The 17627-nt window shown below is 41.8% G+C and overlaps 1 protein-coding gene across 1 annotated transcript; it reads left to right on the top strand.

Annotated features, from left to right (window-relative positions):
- The first annotated feature begins 378 nt into the window (after positions 1-378).
- Positions 379-16696, top strand: LOC132570321 (splicing factor 3B subunit 6). Its single transcript, XM_060236861.1, has 4 exons — positions 379-926; positions 12899-13017; positions 13981-14119; positions 16199-16696. Exons 1-4 carry the CDS (start codon positions 897-899, stop codon positions 16286-16288), a joined length of 378 nt encoding a protein of 125 aa, XP_060092844.1. The 5' UTR covers positions 379-896; the 3' UTR covers positions 16289-16696.
- Positions 16697-17627: the final 931 nt, after the last annotated feature.

The raw sequence follows: 17627 nt of genomic DNA, 5'->3' as shown, positions 1-17627 counted from the left end.
TGTTAATTTCCCAATTGTTAATTTGCATTCAGAAACTAAACTGGTATTTTTGTCCATGTCTGCCGCTCGTTACATTTTGCCCGGGACTTCATGGACATATGAAGCTGCCTTATACTGAATCATACCCTTGGTCCATCAAAGTCAGTACTGTCTACTCAGACTGGCAGCTGCTCTCCAGGGTCTCAAGCTGAGGTTTTTCACACCTATTTGCCTGGACCCTTTTTTGGAGATGCCAGGGATTGAACCTGGGGCCTTCTGTTTACCAAGCAGATGCTCTACCACTGAGCCACAGTCCCTCCCCTTTCTGCATTTCTTCACTGGTGCATGCATGAAACTCCCGGATTCAATCCCAGGCACCTCCAGTTAAAAGGTTTCGGTAGTACGGGATGTGAAAAGACCCCATCCGAACTCCCAGAGAACTAACAGCAGCCAGAATAGACTCTGCTGACCCTGTAGAGCGGTGGTCTGACTCAGAACATGGCAGCAAAGCTTCATTGTGTCTGCCTGCCCTGCCCTTAAAACCTGACCAGCATTATTGGAAGACGAGGCAAAAATGTATTAGTTGGATGGGGGATGGTTATTTCAGAAGAGAGCAACTAGTTCTGCCCTTTAAGGAAGAGAGGGCATTTCATATTCTCCTGTATGTTTCTACCTTCTCTTGCCACTCATTTGAGGGATTCTACTGGAGAACCTTAAGAGCGGTTTGTGAAATGCCTCTTCATTTATCTCTATGGTCCCAACGAAGGAGCGGAAGGTGGTAAATCTTTCTCTTCCGGTGACGTAAAAGGCGCTCGCGCAGTAGAAGTTGGTTGTCTTTTGGTCGGTTGTCGCAGCCTTCACGGTGGTATCTTTTGTTTCCCGGAGATCGAAGCGAGGATTCTGCCTAGACCGTTGCCATGGCGATGCAAGCGGCGAAACGCGCGAATGTAAGTGTGTGCCGCCGCCCTGGGTCCAGACAGCCATTTTGTATAGGCTCCTGTTCCCTCTTTCTCTTTCCTTAATGTCTCAGGGTCCTGGAAGGCAGCGTTATTACGGAGGGGAGGAAATTGATCTGATGGGGGCGGGGTTGATGGCGCTGGTGGGCCCCGGAGGCTCGTTGTGTGTGTCCAGCCGGTGACACGGAATAGAATTGCCACCTGTACATCTATATAAGCGTCAGGGGAGGCGTTGAGCCCAAATGTAGCTGGCAACTGAGTTGGGCTTTTAATTTGATCGTACTCTGCCATGGAGGCTTGCGAGATAACCTTGGGCCAGTCACGTGTTCCCAAGCTAACCTACCTCATAGGGTTGTGCGGATAGCCGCTTTGGAACCCTTTGGGGAGAAAAAAAGGGAAAGGAAAGGTCCCCTGTGCAAGCACCAATCGTTTGCGACTCTGGGTGACGTTGCTTTCACAACGTTTTCACGGCAGACTTTTTTCGGGGTGGTTTGCCATTGCCTTCCCCAGTCATTGCACTTTTCCCCCAGCAAGGTGGGTACTACTCATTTTACTGGCCTCGGAAGGATGGAAGGCTGAGTCAACCTCTAGCTGGCTACCTGAAAACCCAGCTTCCGCCAGGGATCGAACTCAGCTCGTGAGCAGAGCTTAGGACTGCAGTACTGCAGCTTTAACACTCTGCACCACGGGGCTGTTATATTGGGGAGAAAAGTTGGGTATAAATGAAGCAAAGAAATTTGTTACAAGGAACTGTGCTAACCAGAGTGTGCCACTATATGTATGTGTGCTTTTTTAAAAAGCAATACAATGGTTGGGTTTTTATCTCACTGGTTTTCTAAGAAGCTCTGGGCAACAATGTACATGATTATTTTGTCTGCATTTTATCCTCACAATATGCCTACAGGGCTGAAAATAGAACAGGGTCATCTACTGAGTATGTTGGTGGGCAAAGTGTCTCCCCTGTTTGCTTTCCTTTAGAATTCTCCCCAAGTTGTAGTCATCTGTTATCAGAACCTGGCTCAGAGAAAAATACTTGCAGAAATGGACTGTGGAGATAAGAATGGTAGGACAATGGATTTGACACAAATGCCAGCCAGGTGGCTCTTTAAATTTTATCCTCTTCTTTTAAAATTTAATTTTCAAACCATACAGATTGTATATACGTGTTTATATGTTCATTTACAGAATCCATATTACTAGTTAACCACAGGTACATTAATATTTAATATTTGTTATCCATTATTCAAACTAAAAGTATATCAATGGCTTTTAATATGGATTATTTGGGATGTCATTTTCTGCCACAAAAGTTATACCATATTGCTACTACTTTAGTTTCATATTGATCTGTAGGGGAATTTGATATATTATGTGTCAATTTACATGCAGTGAATTGGTCCCATAATCTATCATACCATTGCTTTATAGTAGGAAGAGAATTGTCTAACCATTTTGCTGCTAATGTTAGTCTAGTTGTTGAAATTAGAATCGAGATTAACTCAGCCTACTGTTTATTTCGTTTAGGATCTATCCCTCTATTCAGTGGTATGTTTTCAGGTAATAAAGTGATCCTGTAAACTGTAATAAATGTATGTATTACCAAAAGGATGTTATGAGTTTACAATTCCACCAGCAATAAAGAAATGTTTCCATGCCACATTTTTTCTTTCATAAAGGGTCATAGTTTTTATATAAGTAGCCAGTGAGAGGTATCTCATCATAGTCTTAATCGCTTGAAGACTTATGTTGAGAACTTTAGAAGTTAAGCTTGGAGAGATCCATATGTTCTCCCAGTTAGCAGCTGTAAAGTCCTGTTTGCAGTCTCTGTTCCATTGTTTTTGATATAAAACTACACAGGCCTAGGAGTGGGTCTATTTTTTAGCTTTTAGTCACTTTTTTCTGGGTTAGTCTCTTAAAGTCTCTCTTTTTCAGAAGAAGTCTCTTTTCTCTTTTTTTGTGCCTTCAAATGCTCAAGAAATCAAAATTGTGGAACAGGATTGTGGGATGTGCTATTCTTCAGACGGTTTTAGTTGCAGTTAATGTCAAGCATGCATACTTCTGTAACATAATGGTTCCTTCGATAGGAAACAGGTCAACCCTTGTTTACTGCTCCCCCTTCCTTTACGACCTTTAAATCCATCTGGCCCAAGGATGTTTACGCTACAGCCTGGCTGTTACTACTCTCATGCTGCCTCTCCCCCAGGTTCACACAGGCATTATCTGAGCTGAAAGAAGTGCGAGAAAGGGAGATGTTTTTAATAACCTAAATTCCTTAATAATAAAAGAGATAGTATGTAGTAACCTTTGAACCCACGATTCAAGCTGTATGGTACCCTTTGAAGCTATCCTATATAGCAACTGTGTAACTCTATGTATGTCATTACTTCCAAGGCTTGTGTCCTTGGCAAAGCCTCTGAGTTTCTTAAATCAACTTTTGATTCAACAACAAAAGACTGATTATTGGGAAATATTGATGCTTGACATTTTGGAGGTAATCTTACTTGGGGACGTATCCAAACAGGAAACTTTCTAACCTCATGGCAGACAGAGCACCAGATAACAGAGAAGCCCCCAAAACCCCACTCGGTGAGGATCAAGGACCCGACGCTGCCCAACTACAAACTCCGTGGCACATACTCAACGCTTGGAGAGCGGCAGGGCGAGGGTCTCCGTTGCACATACAGCGACTCTTTATAACCCCAAAAGTTTGGGATCCCAGAAGGTCTACCAGCCTAATGGATGAAGCACCGGCTTGGAGAGAAGCGATCCTGGCGCTACCCTCCACCTTTAGGGGAGGGACGGTGGCTCAGTGGTAGAGCATCTGCTTGGGAAGCAGAAGGTCCCAGGTTCAATCCCTGGCATCTCCAAAAAAGGGTCCAGGCAAATAGGTGTGAAAAACCTCAGCTTGAGACCCTGGAGAGGCGCTGCCAGTCTGAGAAGACAATACTGACTTTGATGGACCAAGGGTCTGATTCAGTATAAGGCAGCTTCATATGTCATATGTTATGTATGACAGTGACCAGGACACCTCAGAGGCAAGTGGCGGGGATGGTCGAGAGGAGCGAGAGGAACAATGCCCCGACCCAGGCCCAGTCAAGGAGGAAAAGCAAAATCCTGACCCCTGGGACTTTCTCCACACGATGAAAGTAGAGATGGCCAAGGGCATAAGAGAAGAAATGCGAGCCAATAATGCACTCACGGCCCAAGAAGTGAGAAAGCAACTGGATCGGGCGCTACAACCGCCGTCACCCAGAGGGGGGTAACCACCACAACCCCCCCCCCTACAGCTGCAGTTGCCGCTGCAATCTCAGCCGTTGTTACTGCCATCACGAGACTATGGGAAAGGTTGGGAACTGAATGCTACCTTCGACGGGGATCCCGAAGAGGTAGAGTATTTTTCAATACAAGCCAATAGCTTTATGTTATACTGGGGGCACACTTTCCCCAATGAATTTAGCAGAGTGGATTACTTAGGATCGAAGTTAAAAGGGGCGGCCAAGAGGTGGTACGTGAGTCTGCACGAAACCCGGAGCCCCGAACTAGACACTGTGGCAGCATTTTTATGTGCCCTACTAACTCAGTATGAGGATCCGTTACAAGAAACTGGAGCCTTAACCACCCTCAGAGACATGCAGCAAGAATCCAAAGCGGTGAGAGAATATGCGGCCGAGTTCCGGGCCAATGCGGCTAAAATCCAAGGGTGGAGTGAGCAGATGAAGATCAAACAGTTCCAGAGAGGCCTGAACGCGAGTGTTCTGGATTGAGCCCTACAACAGGCTCGTCCTACCATGCTGGTAGGATGGGTGCAGCTGGCTGGTGAGGTAGAGACTAACATGAAGAGAGTGGCTCTCCAGCATCAAGAGCAGCAAGGGAGTAAGGGGGGACGTGAATCTCGGCTGAGGGCAAAACCAGATGGGCGGAAAGCCAACCAAGCAGGGGGAACTGCCAAAATGGCAATCCCTCGACGTTACTTTCGGTGCGGCGACCCTAACCACATGGTGGCCAACTGCCCAGAGTGGCCTCGAGGCCCCCTCTTACCCCGAAGACCAGCGCACCCAAAGGCAGAAGGACGAGCGAAGGAGTCAGTGAAAGGCAGCGCTGCGTTGGCAGCTCCCCAGGAGGAGGAGATTATCGTGATAGATGAGTTGGATTGATTTCACCTCTTCTATGGTGAGGCATAACTTTTCATTTAAAGGTGGTGGTTCTGGGAAGGCGAACCGGCAGAAAACGAGAGCGACCTGCACTGAGAGGTGCCGAGCAGCAGGTTGTGGAACTAACGGCGCCGTTGAGGATGAGAATTACTGGGACTTTGTTTTTCATCCCATTGACTTTTTTGAACCTCAATCTAAAGCGATTCATACAGGCCCAAGCACTACTAGATTCTGGGTGCACCAGAGACATAATCACACCTAAACTAGTAGAAGCTCTTGGACTCCCTACGAGTCTGCTACTGCACCCCATACAATTTTAAGCAGATGGATGGGACTGTAATGAGAGGGGAGCCATGTACAGAGCAGACCCAAGGGGTGCCAATGGAAGTAGAAGACCACTGAGATACAGAGATTTTTATGGTGACCTCGCCTTCATCATTTGACATTGTTTTGGGAGTGGGATGGTTGGCAAAATGTGAACCCAGTATCAAATGGGGAGATCAAATTATAGATTTTAGAGATGGAAGGTGTAAGCCCCACCAATGGAACGTGGAGTGGGGACCAGAACCACCACCTTTAAATGAAAAGTTATGCCTCACCATAGAAGAGGTGAAATCAATCCCCCATGAATATAGAGACTTAAAACAAGTGTTCAGTTAAGAGGAAGCTAATGTGCTCGCCCCCACCGAGATACTGACTGTGCAATAGAATTGATTCCAGGGCAGAGCCTTCCACGAGCTAAACTATACTCCATGGGGTGGGCGGAAAAAGCTGAATTGCGCAAGTTCCTAGACAAGAACTTAAAGCGGGGATTCATAAGACCGGCCACGGCCCCCCAAACCGCCCCCATAATTTTTAGAAAGAAGAAAGACTTTTTAGAAAGAAGAAAGACTTAGACTGTACGGATTTTAGGGGGATCAATGCGGTTTCAACATCAAATGCGTACCCACTTCCCTTAATAAAGGATCTATTAAGCACCATGTCGGAGGGAAAGATTTTCACCAAACTGAATCTGAGAGATCCCTACTTCCGGGTGCGCATAAAGGAGGGGAATGAATGGAAAACGGCATTTAACATGCCGATGGGACAATTTGAATATTTAGTCATGCCATTCGGCCTACAGGGGGCCCCAGGAGTTTTCATTAACTTTTATCAATGAGGTGTTACGAAAGCACTTGTACTGAGGGGTAGTGGTATACCTGGACAATATAATTATTTATTCAAATGACCTCTCCTCCCACATGAAGTTATTGAGGGAAGTGTTAACGACCCTCTACAAAAATCAATTGTATGTGAAATTATCCAAGTGTGAGTTCCACCAAACGGAATTGGACTATCTAGGTTACCGAGTATCTGGGAGGGGATTAGCAATGGACTTTGCAAAGGTACAAGCCGTTCTAGATTGGGAACCCCCAAGGACATGTAGACAACGCCAATCATTCATCGGGTTCGCAAATTTTTATCATAATTTTATACATGGGTTCGCCCACACTATGCTCCCTTTAACGGACCTTCTCAAGACAAAAGGGAAAGGTCCCAAGGCTAAGCAGCCAGGAGCCAAGTTAAATTGGACAACAGATTGCCAAAACGTATTCAACAAACTTAAAAGATTGTTTACTAGTGAACCCATATTAATTCACCCCAATGAATTAAAACCCTTTGTAGTTCAATGTGATGCCAGTGATGTCGCTGTGGGGGCAATTCTTATGCAACCAGACGAGGGAGGGGCCCTAAAACCATGCACCTACATCTCAAAGAAATTATCCCAAGAGCAGAGGAATTGGTCTGTTTGGGACAAGGAGGCGTTTGTGGTTACTTTCGCCCTAAAGACTTGAAGGTCTTGGTTGGAAGGGGCGAGGGTCCCCTTCGAAATATGGACTGACCACAAGAACCTAGAAGCCCTCACTGGGCGTAGGAAATTGACTGAAAAACAGATTCAGTGGGTGGGATTCTTTGCCAAGTTTGATTTCAAGTTAAAGCACATCCCGGGATCTAAGAACTTTCTGGCTGATGCCCTGTCTTGCCTCCCTCAGCATAATAGTCAAAAGGAGGAGGTGATCGATTTGCTCATTCCCCCCAGTCAACTGGGTGGGGAAGTAACCACACGCTCACAAGCTAAAAGAGACAAATTAGAGGAAAAATGGGAGGGAGAGAGGTTGATTGTTGAGGTAGAAAAGGAAGGAGATGCTATACCTGAGGGAGTAAAGAAAGGTGAAGGGGACTTCTGATACAAAGACAGTAAACTTTATGTGCAAGAGAGCCTCCGAAAAGAAGTACTCCAATTTTGTCACGACAGCAAATTGTTGGGTCACTTTGGTTATGTGAAAACCCTTCATTTAGTAAATAGGCAATTTTGGTGGCCGTTTATGAAAAAGACATTTCTGACTATGTTCAATTGTGCCCAATATGTCTAATGGCTAAGAGAAGAGGGGGGGGAACCCCCCAGGGATGTTACAGCCTTTGGAAACAGCAACCAGGCCGTGGGAGGAGTCTCAATGGATTTTATTGTCGAGCTTCCCCCTTCGCAAGGGAAGACTGTAATTCTTGTAGTAGTGGACACCTTCTCTAAACAAGCCCACTTCATTCCTTGCTCGCAAATACCCATGGCTGAAAAACTGGCTCAGTTGTTTTTTCTACACGTGGTGAATTAGTGACCAAGGCGTACAGTTCGTTGCCAACTTCTGGCGGGAGTTTTGCAAATTAACTGGAATTGATCTGGGACTAAGTTCGGTGTATCACCCCCAGACTGACGGGCAGACGGAAAGGGTGAACGCCCTATTGGAGCAGTATTGAGGTGCTTTGTAAACTATCAGCAATTGGGTAGACCTACGCCCATTTTCGACTATGGATACAATAACAGCATACATAGCTCCACCAAATCATCCCCATTCTTGGTAGTGAATGGGTACGAAGGAAAACCCTTCCCACAACTACCGGGGGAGTGGTACCAGAAGTACCCTCAACTTTTAACAATGGTGGGGAAAGCTGGGAAAGGCTTGGAGTAATATCCAGGAAAAATTGGAATTAGCCAAAGAGACTTACAAAAAACGTTATAAGCATCATTCGCCCACTTGGGATTTTAAGGTGGGAGATAGTGTTCCTGTCTACCAAAAACTTGCCTTTACCGCTACCTTCTAAAAAACTGGCCTACAAGTTCTTGGGACCGTTCCGTATTAAACGTGTAATCAATGAAGTGACTGTAGAACTTGAATTACCTAAATTGTTTAGTAAGATACATCCCATCTTTCATTGCAGTTTACTCCGGAGGGATCCTCGAGCCACGTCTTGGCACCCCCGACCCCAAGCTCCAGAGCCTATTTTGGTGGGGGAACAGAATCACCATGAAGTAAAAGAGATTTTAGATGCTAAGCTGAAACGGGGTGTATTGCATTTTCTAATTAGATGAAAACATTTTTCTGTAACCCACGATGAATGGGTAGTTAGCTCAAATGTAAGAGTACCAGAGCTGATTAAACAATTCTATGCTAAACACCCTACAAAACCCTGGAGAGGGGCTTAGGGGGGCAGTATGTCAAGCATGCATATTTCTGTAACATAATGGTTCCTTCGATAGGGAACAGGTCAATCCTCGTTTACTTCTCCCCCTTCCTTTACGACCTTTGGGCAAGTAATAAATCCATCTGGCCCAAGGATGTTTACGCTACAGCCTGGCTGTTACTACTCTCATGCCGCCTCTCCCCCAGGTTCACACAGACATTCTTATCTGACCCGAAAGAAGTGTGAGAAAGAGAGATGTTTTTAATAACCTAAATTCCTTAGTAATAAAAGAGATAGTATGTAGTAACCTTTGAACCTGTGACTCAATCTGTATGGTACCCTTTGAAGTTATCCTATATAGCAACTGTGTAACTCTGTATGTCATTACTTCCAAGGCTTGTGTACTTGGCAAAGCCTCTGAGTTTCTTAAATAAAGCAACTTTTGATTCAACAACAAAAGACTTATTATTGGAAAATATCGATGCTTGACAGTTAATCCTGGTGATTCTTCTGAAACAATCCAGAATGAATATCCCAGATCAAGCCATAGTTCTTCAGCACCTGTTATTAAACTCCATAGTTTGAAGAATGCGGCAAAGAATGCGGTTATGAAGTCGGTGTGTTGCATCTTCTTCTGGTGGCATAAAGGAAACATTCAATGCAGTGTTTCCAGGGGGTGTTCCAACTGATTTTTCTTTAAGCCCTAAAAAGATGCAATATTTAATAACTGATGCACTGGGACCATATTTTCAGCATATGATCTCAGATGATGTGGGAACCTCCTTTTATTCAGCCTGTTTTAATGAAACAACCAATGTTGAAGACAAAAAGGAGCTCCAGATATCGGTGAAATATTGGTTAGAGGGTAGAGGTGAAGTAGTTTGCAGACATTCTTCATCGAGAAAGCTGATGCACAAACTTGTCATGAAAAAAATCACACTGCCATCAGTAGTGCAAACCTGCCTATTCACAAGCTGCTGCTGATTGGTTCAGATGGACCTAATGTGAATAAGAAAGTTTACAGACTTTTCAATGAAAATGTGATTGAAATGAGGTCATGTGGATTAGTTGCTATTGGGACCTGCCCCCTTCACATCGTTCACAACTCATATCTGAAAGTCTTGTAGACTTTTTGTGAAAATGCATCTGAATTAGCTATTGCTGTTTACCACTACTTTGAGGGTGGCCAGTGAGGGTAGAGGAATACAAGATCTCAAATTACCTCAAAAGAAATTCCTCAAACATTTTCCTTTTAGGTGGCTTACATTTCACTCTGCTGCCAAGACTGCTCAAACAGTAGGAAGGAGTAAATCATTACTTTCTTAAATTCGTTCCAACAACAAGGAATCAGGCTGTGTTACAGTCTAGTTCATACAGAATAATCACCAACCTTTTATGTTACTCAACTATCAGAGCAGAATTATACTTCACTATATCTTCTGCAGAACTTATTAGATTCACTGAAAGATTTCAATAAGATGAACCTTTAATTCACATCCTGTACCCTCATGTAGAAGAACTGTTAGGGAAACTGGCTAGATGTGATTGCAAGTTGGTTTCTGAAGATAACTATGATGTCAATCAGTTATTTGATTTGAAAAACATGTTACCCCTGAGAGATGTAGTTTCATGGGAAGTTAAAAAGGAACTTTCACATCTTCCAGAAAAAGATTTCTGGGTGTTTATAAAAAAATGTTAAAGAGCATTGTGTTGCTGGAGGCAAACACTTAATTGAAAAGGCAATTAAAGGTTGTGGTTTGCTGAAAGTTCTAAGATGTTTAAACCCTTGTGAAAACCCGAAAAAGCTGTCAAGGTGCAGTTTCAGTTGCCAGAGAACCCCCTGTTGATACAAAAGAAGATGTTCTCATTGATGAATGGAAAATGTTGCAGATGGAGAGAAACAACTCAGGTTTTTGAAGGAAGAATTGATCATTTTGGGGATAAAACTTTAAAGAAAACTAATTTTAAAAATTTTTTTAAGAAAACTAAGCGGGGGGGAAACATCAACAGTTGGTGAAAGCTATCAAGACTGCATTGTCTCTATCACATGGAAATACAGACGAGAGGCGTTTTTCTGTGTCAAGATGGGCCTTGACTGAGGACAAGGCTTCCATTTGTGAACAAACATTGAATGCAGTTTTGTTGATCAAAGATATATTGAAAATCTACAGAAATAAACCTGAACTGGTTCCCATGACATCAAAACTTATTGCACATAAGCAATACATAATGTACTCAGAGGAACAAAAAAGATTGAAAGAGGAGGAAGAAAAAAAAGAGCTAAAGAGATGGAAGAAAAGGTTAAACAAGCAGAAGAGTCTAGGAAAAAAATTGCTAAGATAGAAAGTAAGATCACTGATAAAAAAGAACCATGAGGCAACTTCTGAAGCATCTGATCATCTGTTCAAAGAAGCCAGTGAACGATTGAAGAGAGCAATACAAAACGGAAATTTGCAGGAAGTTAGTATTGCACAGGGTATGTTGGAAGGCTATGTTGCTATGCATGGAACTGAGTGGCAAAAACTTAAAGAAGTAGAAACTTTTCAAAAAAACTACAGAAAAGAAAAAATAGTTTGACCACTGCTTTCTTTGGTAAAACCCCCCAAAATTCTTGATTTATTTTTTATTTGAATTAGCATTCTATTTAACAACAACAACAATCCTAATCATGCTTTTTAGTGTAGTTTTTTGTTTTATTCAGTAATAAATGAACAAGCTATACCCCATCCAGGACCAGAAACAAATGAGACTTAGCCTTAAACACCAAGTGATATACTGTGCATGAATATATATGCATATATAATATATTCTACTGTATGATACACTACATATTTTTGGGAAGTTTTGAAGTTAAAAATAGCTTGATTAACAAACTGAAAAAGTTAAGTGGGAAGAAAACCACTAGTAGATAATATCATAAATGATGATAATCCATTTGATGCCAAGCTAAAGAACTTTTTCAGTTTTTTTAGTGTGACTGTTGAAGTAAATTTACATCCCACTCAAGTTCTGAAAGAAAAAATATATTCTTTATCATTTTGTAGTTACACAAAATGTGTATACTTACATATTTGTTTCTGGTCTCAACTAGCTGTCTGAGTTCGGAGACTCTGGTCCCCGGGGAAGACAGGAGTTACCTCCCATCTCCAAGCAAGGAGGCCACTATCACACTGGAGGAGAGCTGGGGAGATAGGGTTGTGGAAAACAAGGAGGGATATAGCAGACAAGAATTCCAGGAAATATTCACCAAAGAGGGATGGACTGGCAGAGCTTTGAAATCTGGAGATGCTCCAAAGCCTAAAAGAAGATGAATAGAAGAGGAAGAGAGATCAAGCCTCACAGAGACAGAGATGTGACCTTGATGTCCTGTAGAGATCCACCTTCCAGAAAGGTGGAAACATACCCGGAGCAAGTTTTCAGCATTTCGTGGGTGAGGGGTGGGGAAGCCTAGGAATTGATTATTTAAGAGGGACGTCAAGGGAGAGCTGGGGAGGGTGCACCCGCTTGATTCCGCATGCAGAGACCAGGAGGGTCAAACGAGAGAAAGTGGGAGACAGAGAAGAGGGGGACGAAGGTCAGGAGTAATCTCCCCCCCCCCTCCTTTGTCATGACTGAGGGTCATCCTGCGATTAGAATCCTCTGAGAATAATCGTCCTGGAGTGACTGTCCTCTATGCACTTGGCACAACAAAACCTAGGTACCAACACTGGCCTTTTTTTGGTTGGGAATTAATGAAAAATACATATATTTTATTTATCAGATTTTTTAGTGCAAAAACGTGAGCATCAAACATTTGAACCATATGGCATACTTGGTGACTTGGTCTCTTTTAGTCTCTTTTCAGTAACTTTTCCTGCCATTTTAGTCTCTCTTCTCTCTTTTTGGGGGGTGGTCTACCAGTCCTAGCCCTGACTACATTTTCTTCCATTGCTTTATTCAAAATTTTGTATATCTTAGCATTCCTTTGGACTGATCACTTGCCTTTTTTGGATGCAGTTCAGATTTCACAGCTTAATTGTATGTAAATAGGCTCACTGAAATCAGGGAGCCTAAATGTCAATACAATTGCAAGTTAAATGAAATGGGGAGATACCATTTTAAAACTTACAGCAAAGTCCATTATAAGCAGCCCAAATTATCCTGTTTTTTCCCTAAACAGCTGTATTAAGGCCTTGGAGTGTGACACTGTATAACTGCAAAGAATAAGGAAGCTTTGATCAACAGTATGGGTGACACAGAAAGTTTAAAGTGTAATGCTTATCTTCTGGAAATCTAAGTTTCTGTTGCTAATTTTATACGTTTAACCAAATCTAGATTCGTCTGCCCCCTGAAGTCAACAGAATTTTGTATATCAGAAATCTGCCATATAAAATCACAGCTGAAGAAATGTATGATATTTTTGGAAAATATGGACCCATTCGACAAATCAGAGTGTAAGTCTATGAAATGTTCCAAAAGTGAGGGTTAATAATATAATTTTTTAAGCAATGTATTTAAGACAAACAACTTTCTGGTTGACTTGCAGGACATTATTTCAGCTTTATGTGTAAAACAGCACAAAGGTCCAGCTAAAACAAAGTTTGTAATCAGGGAAGGTACAGAATTGCAGAAGACCAATATATACCATAAGCCATGCAAACCTTAGAATATAAGTTCAGAATGAAGAGACTGGGATTGCACAGATTCATTTGTACGAGTTACTAGATCCACAACATAGGAAAATACTATAATGAAATTGATGCTATAAAATTGCTCTAGAAGTATTTCCTATAAAACAAAATTTGGAGGATTCTTGGAATAATAGCAGATTTGAGGGTGAAATGATCAAGGAAGGATTTGACCATTTAAAATGACATTACAGAGCAACAGAACGCCAGGATAAATAATTAAGAACTGAGTCAAAGTCGTTATGTATATCATATAACAATAGAAGTTTGTTCTGTTTTATCAGGTTCTAGTTTAAAGAAAGATTGTACCTTTTCAGTTGTTAGCCAGCAGAAACAACCGTGCTTTCTGGGAGTACCATGCCAGACTCAGAGTGTCCTTTAATATATGTTTATGCAATGAATGAAGTTAACAGCATTTGTGATACTTGCTCTGTAAGGGCATATGGAACCCTGCAGTTGATCCTGTTTTCGTTGTCCTGCTTTTTGAGGATCTTGAGCCCTTGTAAGTCACATTGGCAACAGGCTGAAAAAACGTGGTTGGTTATCTTAGTACAGTTGTTCACTTCATCAGTAGGCTTTACTTGATGTTTGTTTCTTGATTGATAGAGTTTGCTAAGAATCCTTTTCTGTGTGTTCAAAGCAGATGCACGGTAGATTCTATATGTGCAGCCAATTTTAGGCACATGCAATTGGGGCCCTAATGTTGTTAAAACTGTGCTTACTCTACAGAGGAAATACTCCTGAGACTAGAGGAACAGCTTATGTTGTTTATGAAGATATCTTTGATGCAAAAAATGCTTGTGATCATCTGTCAGGATTCAACGTGTGCAACAGATACCTTGTGGTCTTGTACTATAATGCAAATAGGGCAAGTATATGAACTTTTTCTTAAATAATTTAGCAGTTGGTACCATGTAAAATGAACTTTTAATTTCATTTGGACAAAGGCATTGTGAGAACAGTACTGGAATAATTCAAGATAACATGGAATCTCCCTTGCTTTCTGCCTGATTCAAATGACTGAGGACAGGGTTTGAACAGCTCTGTGATTGGCATGCCTGCTGGTCTCAATAGAATGAATCACAGGCACAATAAAATCAGTAGCTGTGAGGAACATTATACATTTTGGGTTTGTCCAGGCATTTTGGAAGGCTGGGGAGCAATGGCAAGAAGGGAGACTTGCCCTACCCTTTGTTTTGGACTGTATGTAGAATTAAGAATGAGTTCCTTTCCATACAAATTCCATGTGCTATAGCTGGAGTTGTTATGAGAAATATGGAAGCAAATTTATATTTTCTTCTGTAGAGCTTGAGGCAACATATAAAGGGTACTTAGGAGGTCTTGCACTGTGGTTCTAACCAGTCCCCATACTGCTTAGCTTCAGCAGAGTGGCTGTATTAGATGCTCCTGGACTATACCTTTAGCCCTAAGGTTTGATTGTAGCACACTAGGTTCATTAATTTACCCTGCGCAACTGTGTAAATGAGCATTACATTGGGAATATAGTGGGTTGGGTCCTGAGATCCATGGACACAAAGATGATTAATCCTTACTCTCTCCAGCAGTTTTTTCTGACTGTAGGAAAGTTTATCCCTTGGTTTGTGGAACCTGTATATTCAGATAGTCACATGCTCTTTCTCTAGCAGGAGCTCCTCTGCATTTTAGGCCACGCCCCCTGATGTAGCCAATCCTCCAAGAGTTTAGAGGGATCTTAGTACAGGGCCCACTGCAAGCTCCAGGAGGATTCGCTACATCAGGGGGCGTGGCCTAATATGCAGAGGAGCTCCTGCTAGAAAGAGCCCTAGTCACATGACTATTGCCCCAGGAATAAATTTTTCCATCATCAGAAAGGTGTGCTGGAGGGAGGGGACCACAGGAAAGATTGACAGCCATCAGTGCCTTCCCACTGATATAGTACTCAGCCCTTAGCATTTCTTGTTTAAACCAGAATTGATTTGGGATGTACTAAAAGTTGTTAGTGGTAACGTTTTGTGATCTCAACTGCAGCCAAATCAAAACAAATTTGGATACAGCCAACTTTGACCCAGAATTGAAATAAAACTTATCTCCCTGTTCACAAGTCTTGGTGATGAACAATGACATAATGTAGTCTACCCCAAAGGACATAGTGGTGTTACATTCACAGTGGCTTTCTTATGTAATTAATATGCAAGCCTCCCTGGAGGTTTAGAACAAGCATGGAGGTGTGTTTTATTGTGCGGGGAGAGCAAGTCAGTACATTTCAGGCAAAGGTCTTCTCCAAAGCCTTGGAGACATGTGCAGTGTCCTTCTGCATTAAAAAAGGGGGAGGGAGAGGGAGGCTAAGGCTGGTCAACAAGAGTTAGAAAACTGAAGGAATAAACTTTCCTGTCATCAGAAGGGACTATTAAGGTGGGTGGAATGTTGGAAAGATCTGTGATCTTCATATTTGCATACTCATGCACGACTAGATTGTTATTTTTGATACATTGACCTGAAACACTTTGCAGTTTATGAATCTGAAGCAGTTTGATTATGTGGAGGTGATTACTTGCCACGTACAATTGAGAAGGGTGACTGTTTACAAGTCAATAACAGTTTATACACCTCCCTGGCATATGCATTCTCCCCATTGAACTTTGGGTCCTATATTACTTTATTTATAATTATTTTAATAAATATTTTTCCCAACAAATAGAAGCTAAAGTAGTGGTGAAATGGGACATTTCTTGTACAATATTGTTTGCAGTCAACTTCTTAGTGTGGCATTGGTCCCTTTCCAAAGGACCTGGTTCACTTTTGAGGAATTAAATGCAGGCATTTCTCTTGAGACATAGTTAAGCATAATACATCTTGATTGGTTAAATAAGGAATTGGTTAAATAAGAAAAGATAATTTAAATAATATTGGTAGAATTGGTCTGAATTGAGAGTTGATTTATTTACACTATATTTCTATTTTATTTTAGGCATTCCAAAAAATGGATACAAAGAAAAAGGAAGAACAGCTGAAACTTCTGAAGGAGAAATATGGAATAAACACAGACCCACCAAAATAAGACCCTTGGCCTTTGTCAGGAAACTGGGTATACGGACAATTATTTTGGGTTTTTTCCCCCTTTAATATTTTATGGACTGACATTTCCCCACAAATATGCATGTCTGCTTTAAAGCATTGAAGTCTTTAGTGTTTGATTTTTTTTTTTACATAGAACACCACATATGATAATCCCAGATGCAGAGGAAATCACTGCTGTGTTACCTCCAGTGTCTTTTTCTAGTTGATGTTTCAAAATAAAGAGTAACGAAGGCATTTGATATGCTGTTGATGAAATTTCCTGCAAATCAGAGTTTATACAAGGTGTTGTGCATTGTTAATATAATAACAAACCATTACAAAGAAAGGATTCTTGAAAAAATGAGTTAAATATTGTAAATTTATTAAAAGCATATACATTTTTTTCGAAGTCTGTGTTTAACTTCTGTCTTAAGGGTATCCACATACTTTCCTTGACCAGAATGGATCTAAATTTTTTAAGGTTCAGTTCATTGTCCTGACTTTGACATGTGATTTGATCCTGGATTTGGGGGAATTTGGAAAAAAAAAACCTGAGAATCCATGTAGCTCTGGTTCTTTTTTCCTTTAAAAGACAGTGCTTGGGTATGTCACCCAATGGGAGGAGTAAGACAGGTATGAAGGGAAGGGCCCTTCCAGTAAAGGCAAGTTGAGTGACGGGCCCAGAAGTCAGCACTGGAGAAGGCTTGGCACTGGCAGAAACCATGCTCAGAGTCTAAGGGAGCCTTTGGCTGGGACAAAGGAAGCCAGCTGAGGTGAGTGAGAAGCCTTGAGATGAAGTTGGAGGCTGAGTGGTTCCCTAGCTCCTCATTATGCCTAGACTTGCCAGACTTATTTTCCTTTGTGGTCATCCATGGTATCTGTAAAACTTCTTCAATATCACATTTCAAAGGAATCAGCTTTCTTCCTGTTAACTTTATTCACTGTCCAACTTTCACACCCATACATAGTAATGGGGAATAGTATGAATTACTTTAGTTGCCAGCAGCACATTCTTACCCTTAAGTAACTTTTGTAGCATCTTTATGGCTGCCCTTTCTAGTTTCAATCTCCTTCTGATTTCTTGGTTGCACTCTTCATTTTGGTTGATGAATGAGCCAAGGAATAGAAAACCTTTAACAATTTGTTTCATTTCCTGTTATTGTTTGTGTCTTAATTTGGCTCCTTGGATTGGGTGGTTCATGATGGTCACCTACAGTCCTGCCATTTTTTTTTTTAATGTGTGGTCCTGGCTTTTGACATGTGATGTGATATTGGATTTGGGGGAGTTTTGGAAAATCTAGGGAATCCATGAGGATCTGTGTAGAACTGGTTTTTACTTT

Source organism: Heteronotia binoei, chromosome 1 (genome assembly GCF_032191835.1).
Source record: "Heteronotia binoei isolate CCM8104 ecotype False Entrance Well chromosome 1, APGP_CSIRO_Hbin_v1, whole genome shotgun sequence".
Lineage (NCBI taxonomy): Eukaryota > Metazoa > Chordata > Lepidosauria > Squamata > Gekkonidae > Heteronotia > Heteronotia binoei.
The sequence above is the reverse complement of the archived record's forward strand: the minus strand, read 5'-3'. Positions and strand labels throughout refer to the sequence as shown.

Excerpts from the sequence above, each read along its gene's own strand:
- LOC132570321 (XM_060236861.1), top strand. The coding sequence starts at position 897 with ATGGCGATGCAAGCGGCGAAACGCGCGAAT. Across the intron at positions 927-12,898 it reads AAGCGGCGAAACGCGCGAAT|ATTCGTCTGCCCCCTGAAGT; the intron begins GTAAGTGTGTGC and ends AACCAAATCTAG. Across the intron at positions 13,018-13,980 it reads CCCATTCGACAAATCAGAGT|AGGAAATACTCCTGAGACTA; the intron begins GTAAGTCTATGA and ends CTTACTCTACAG.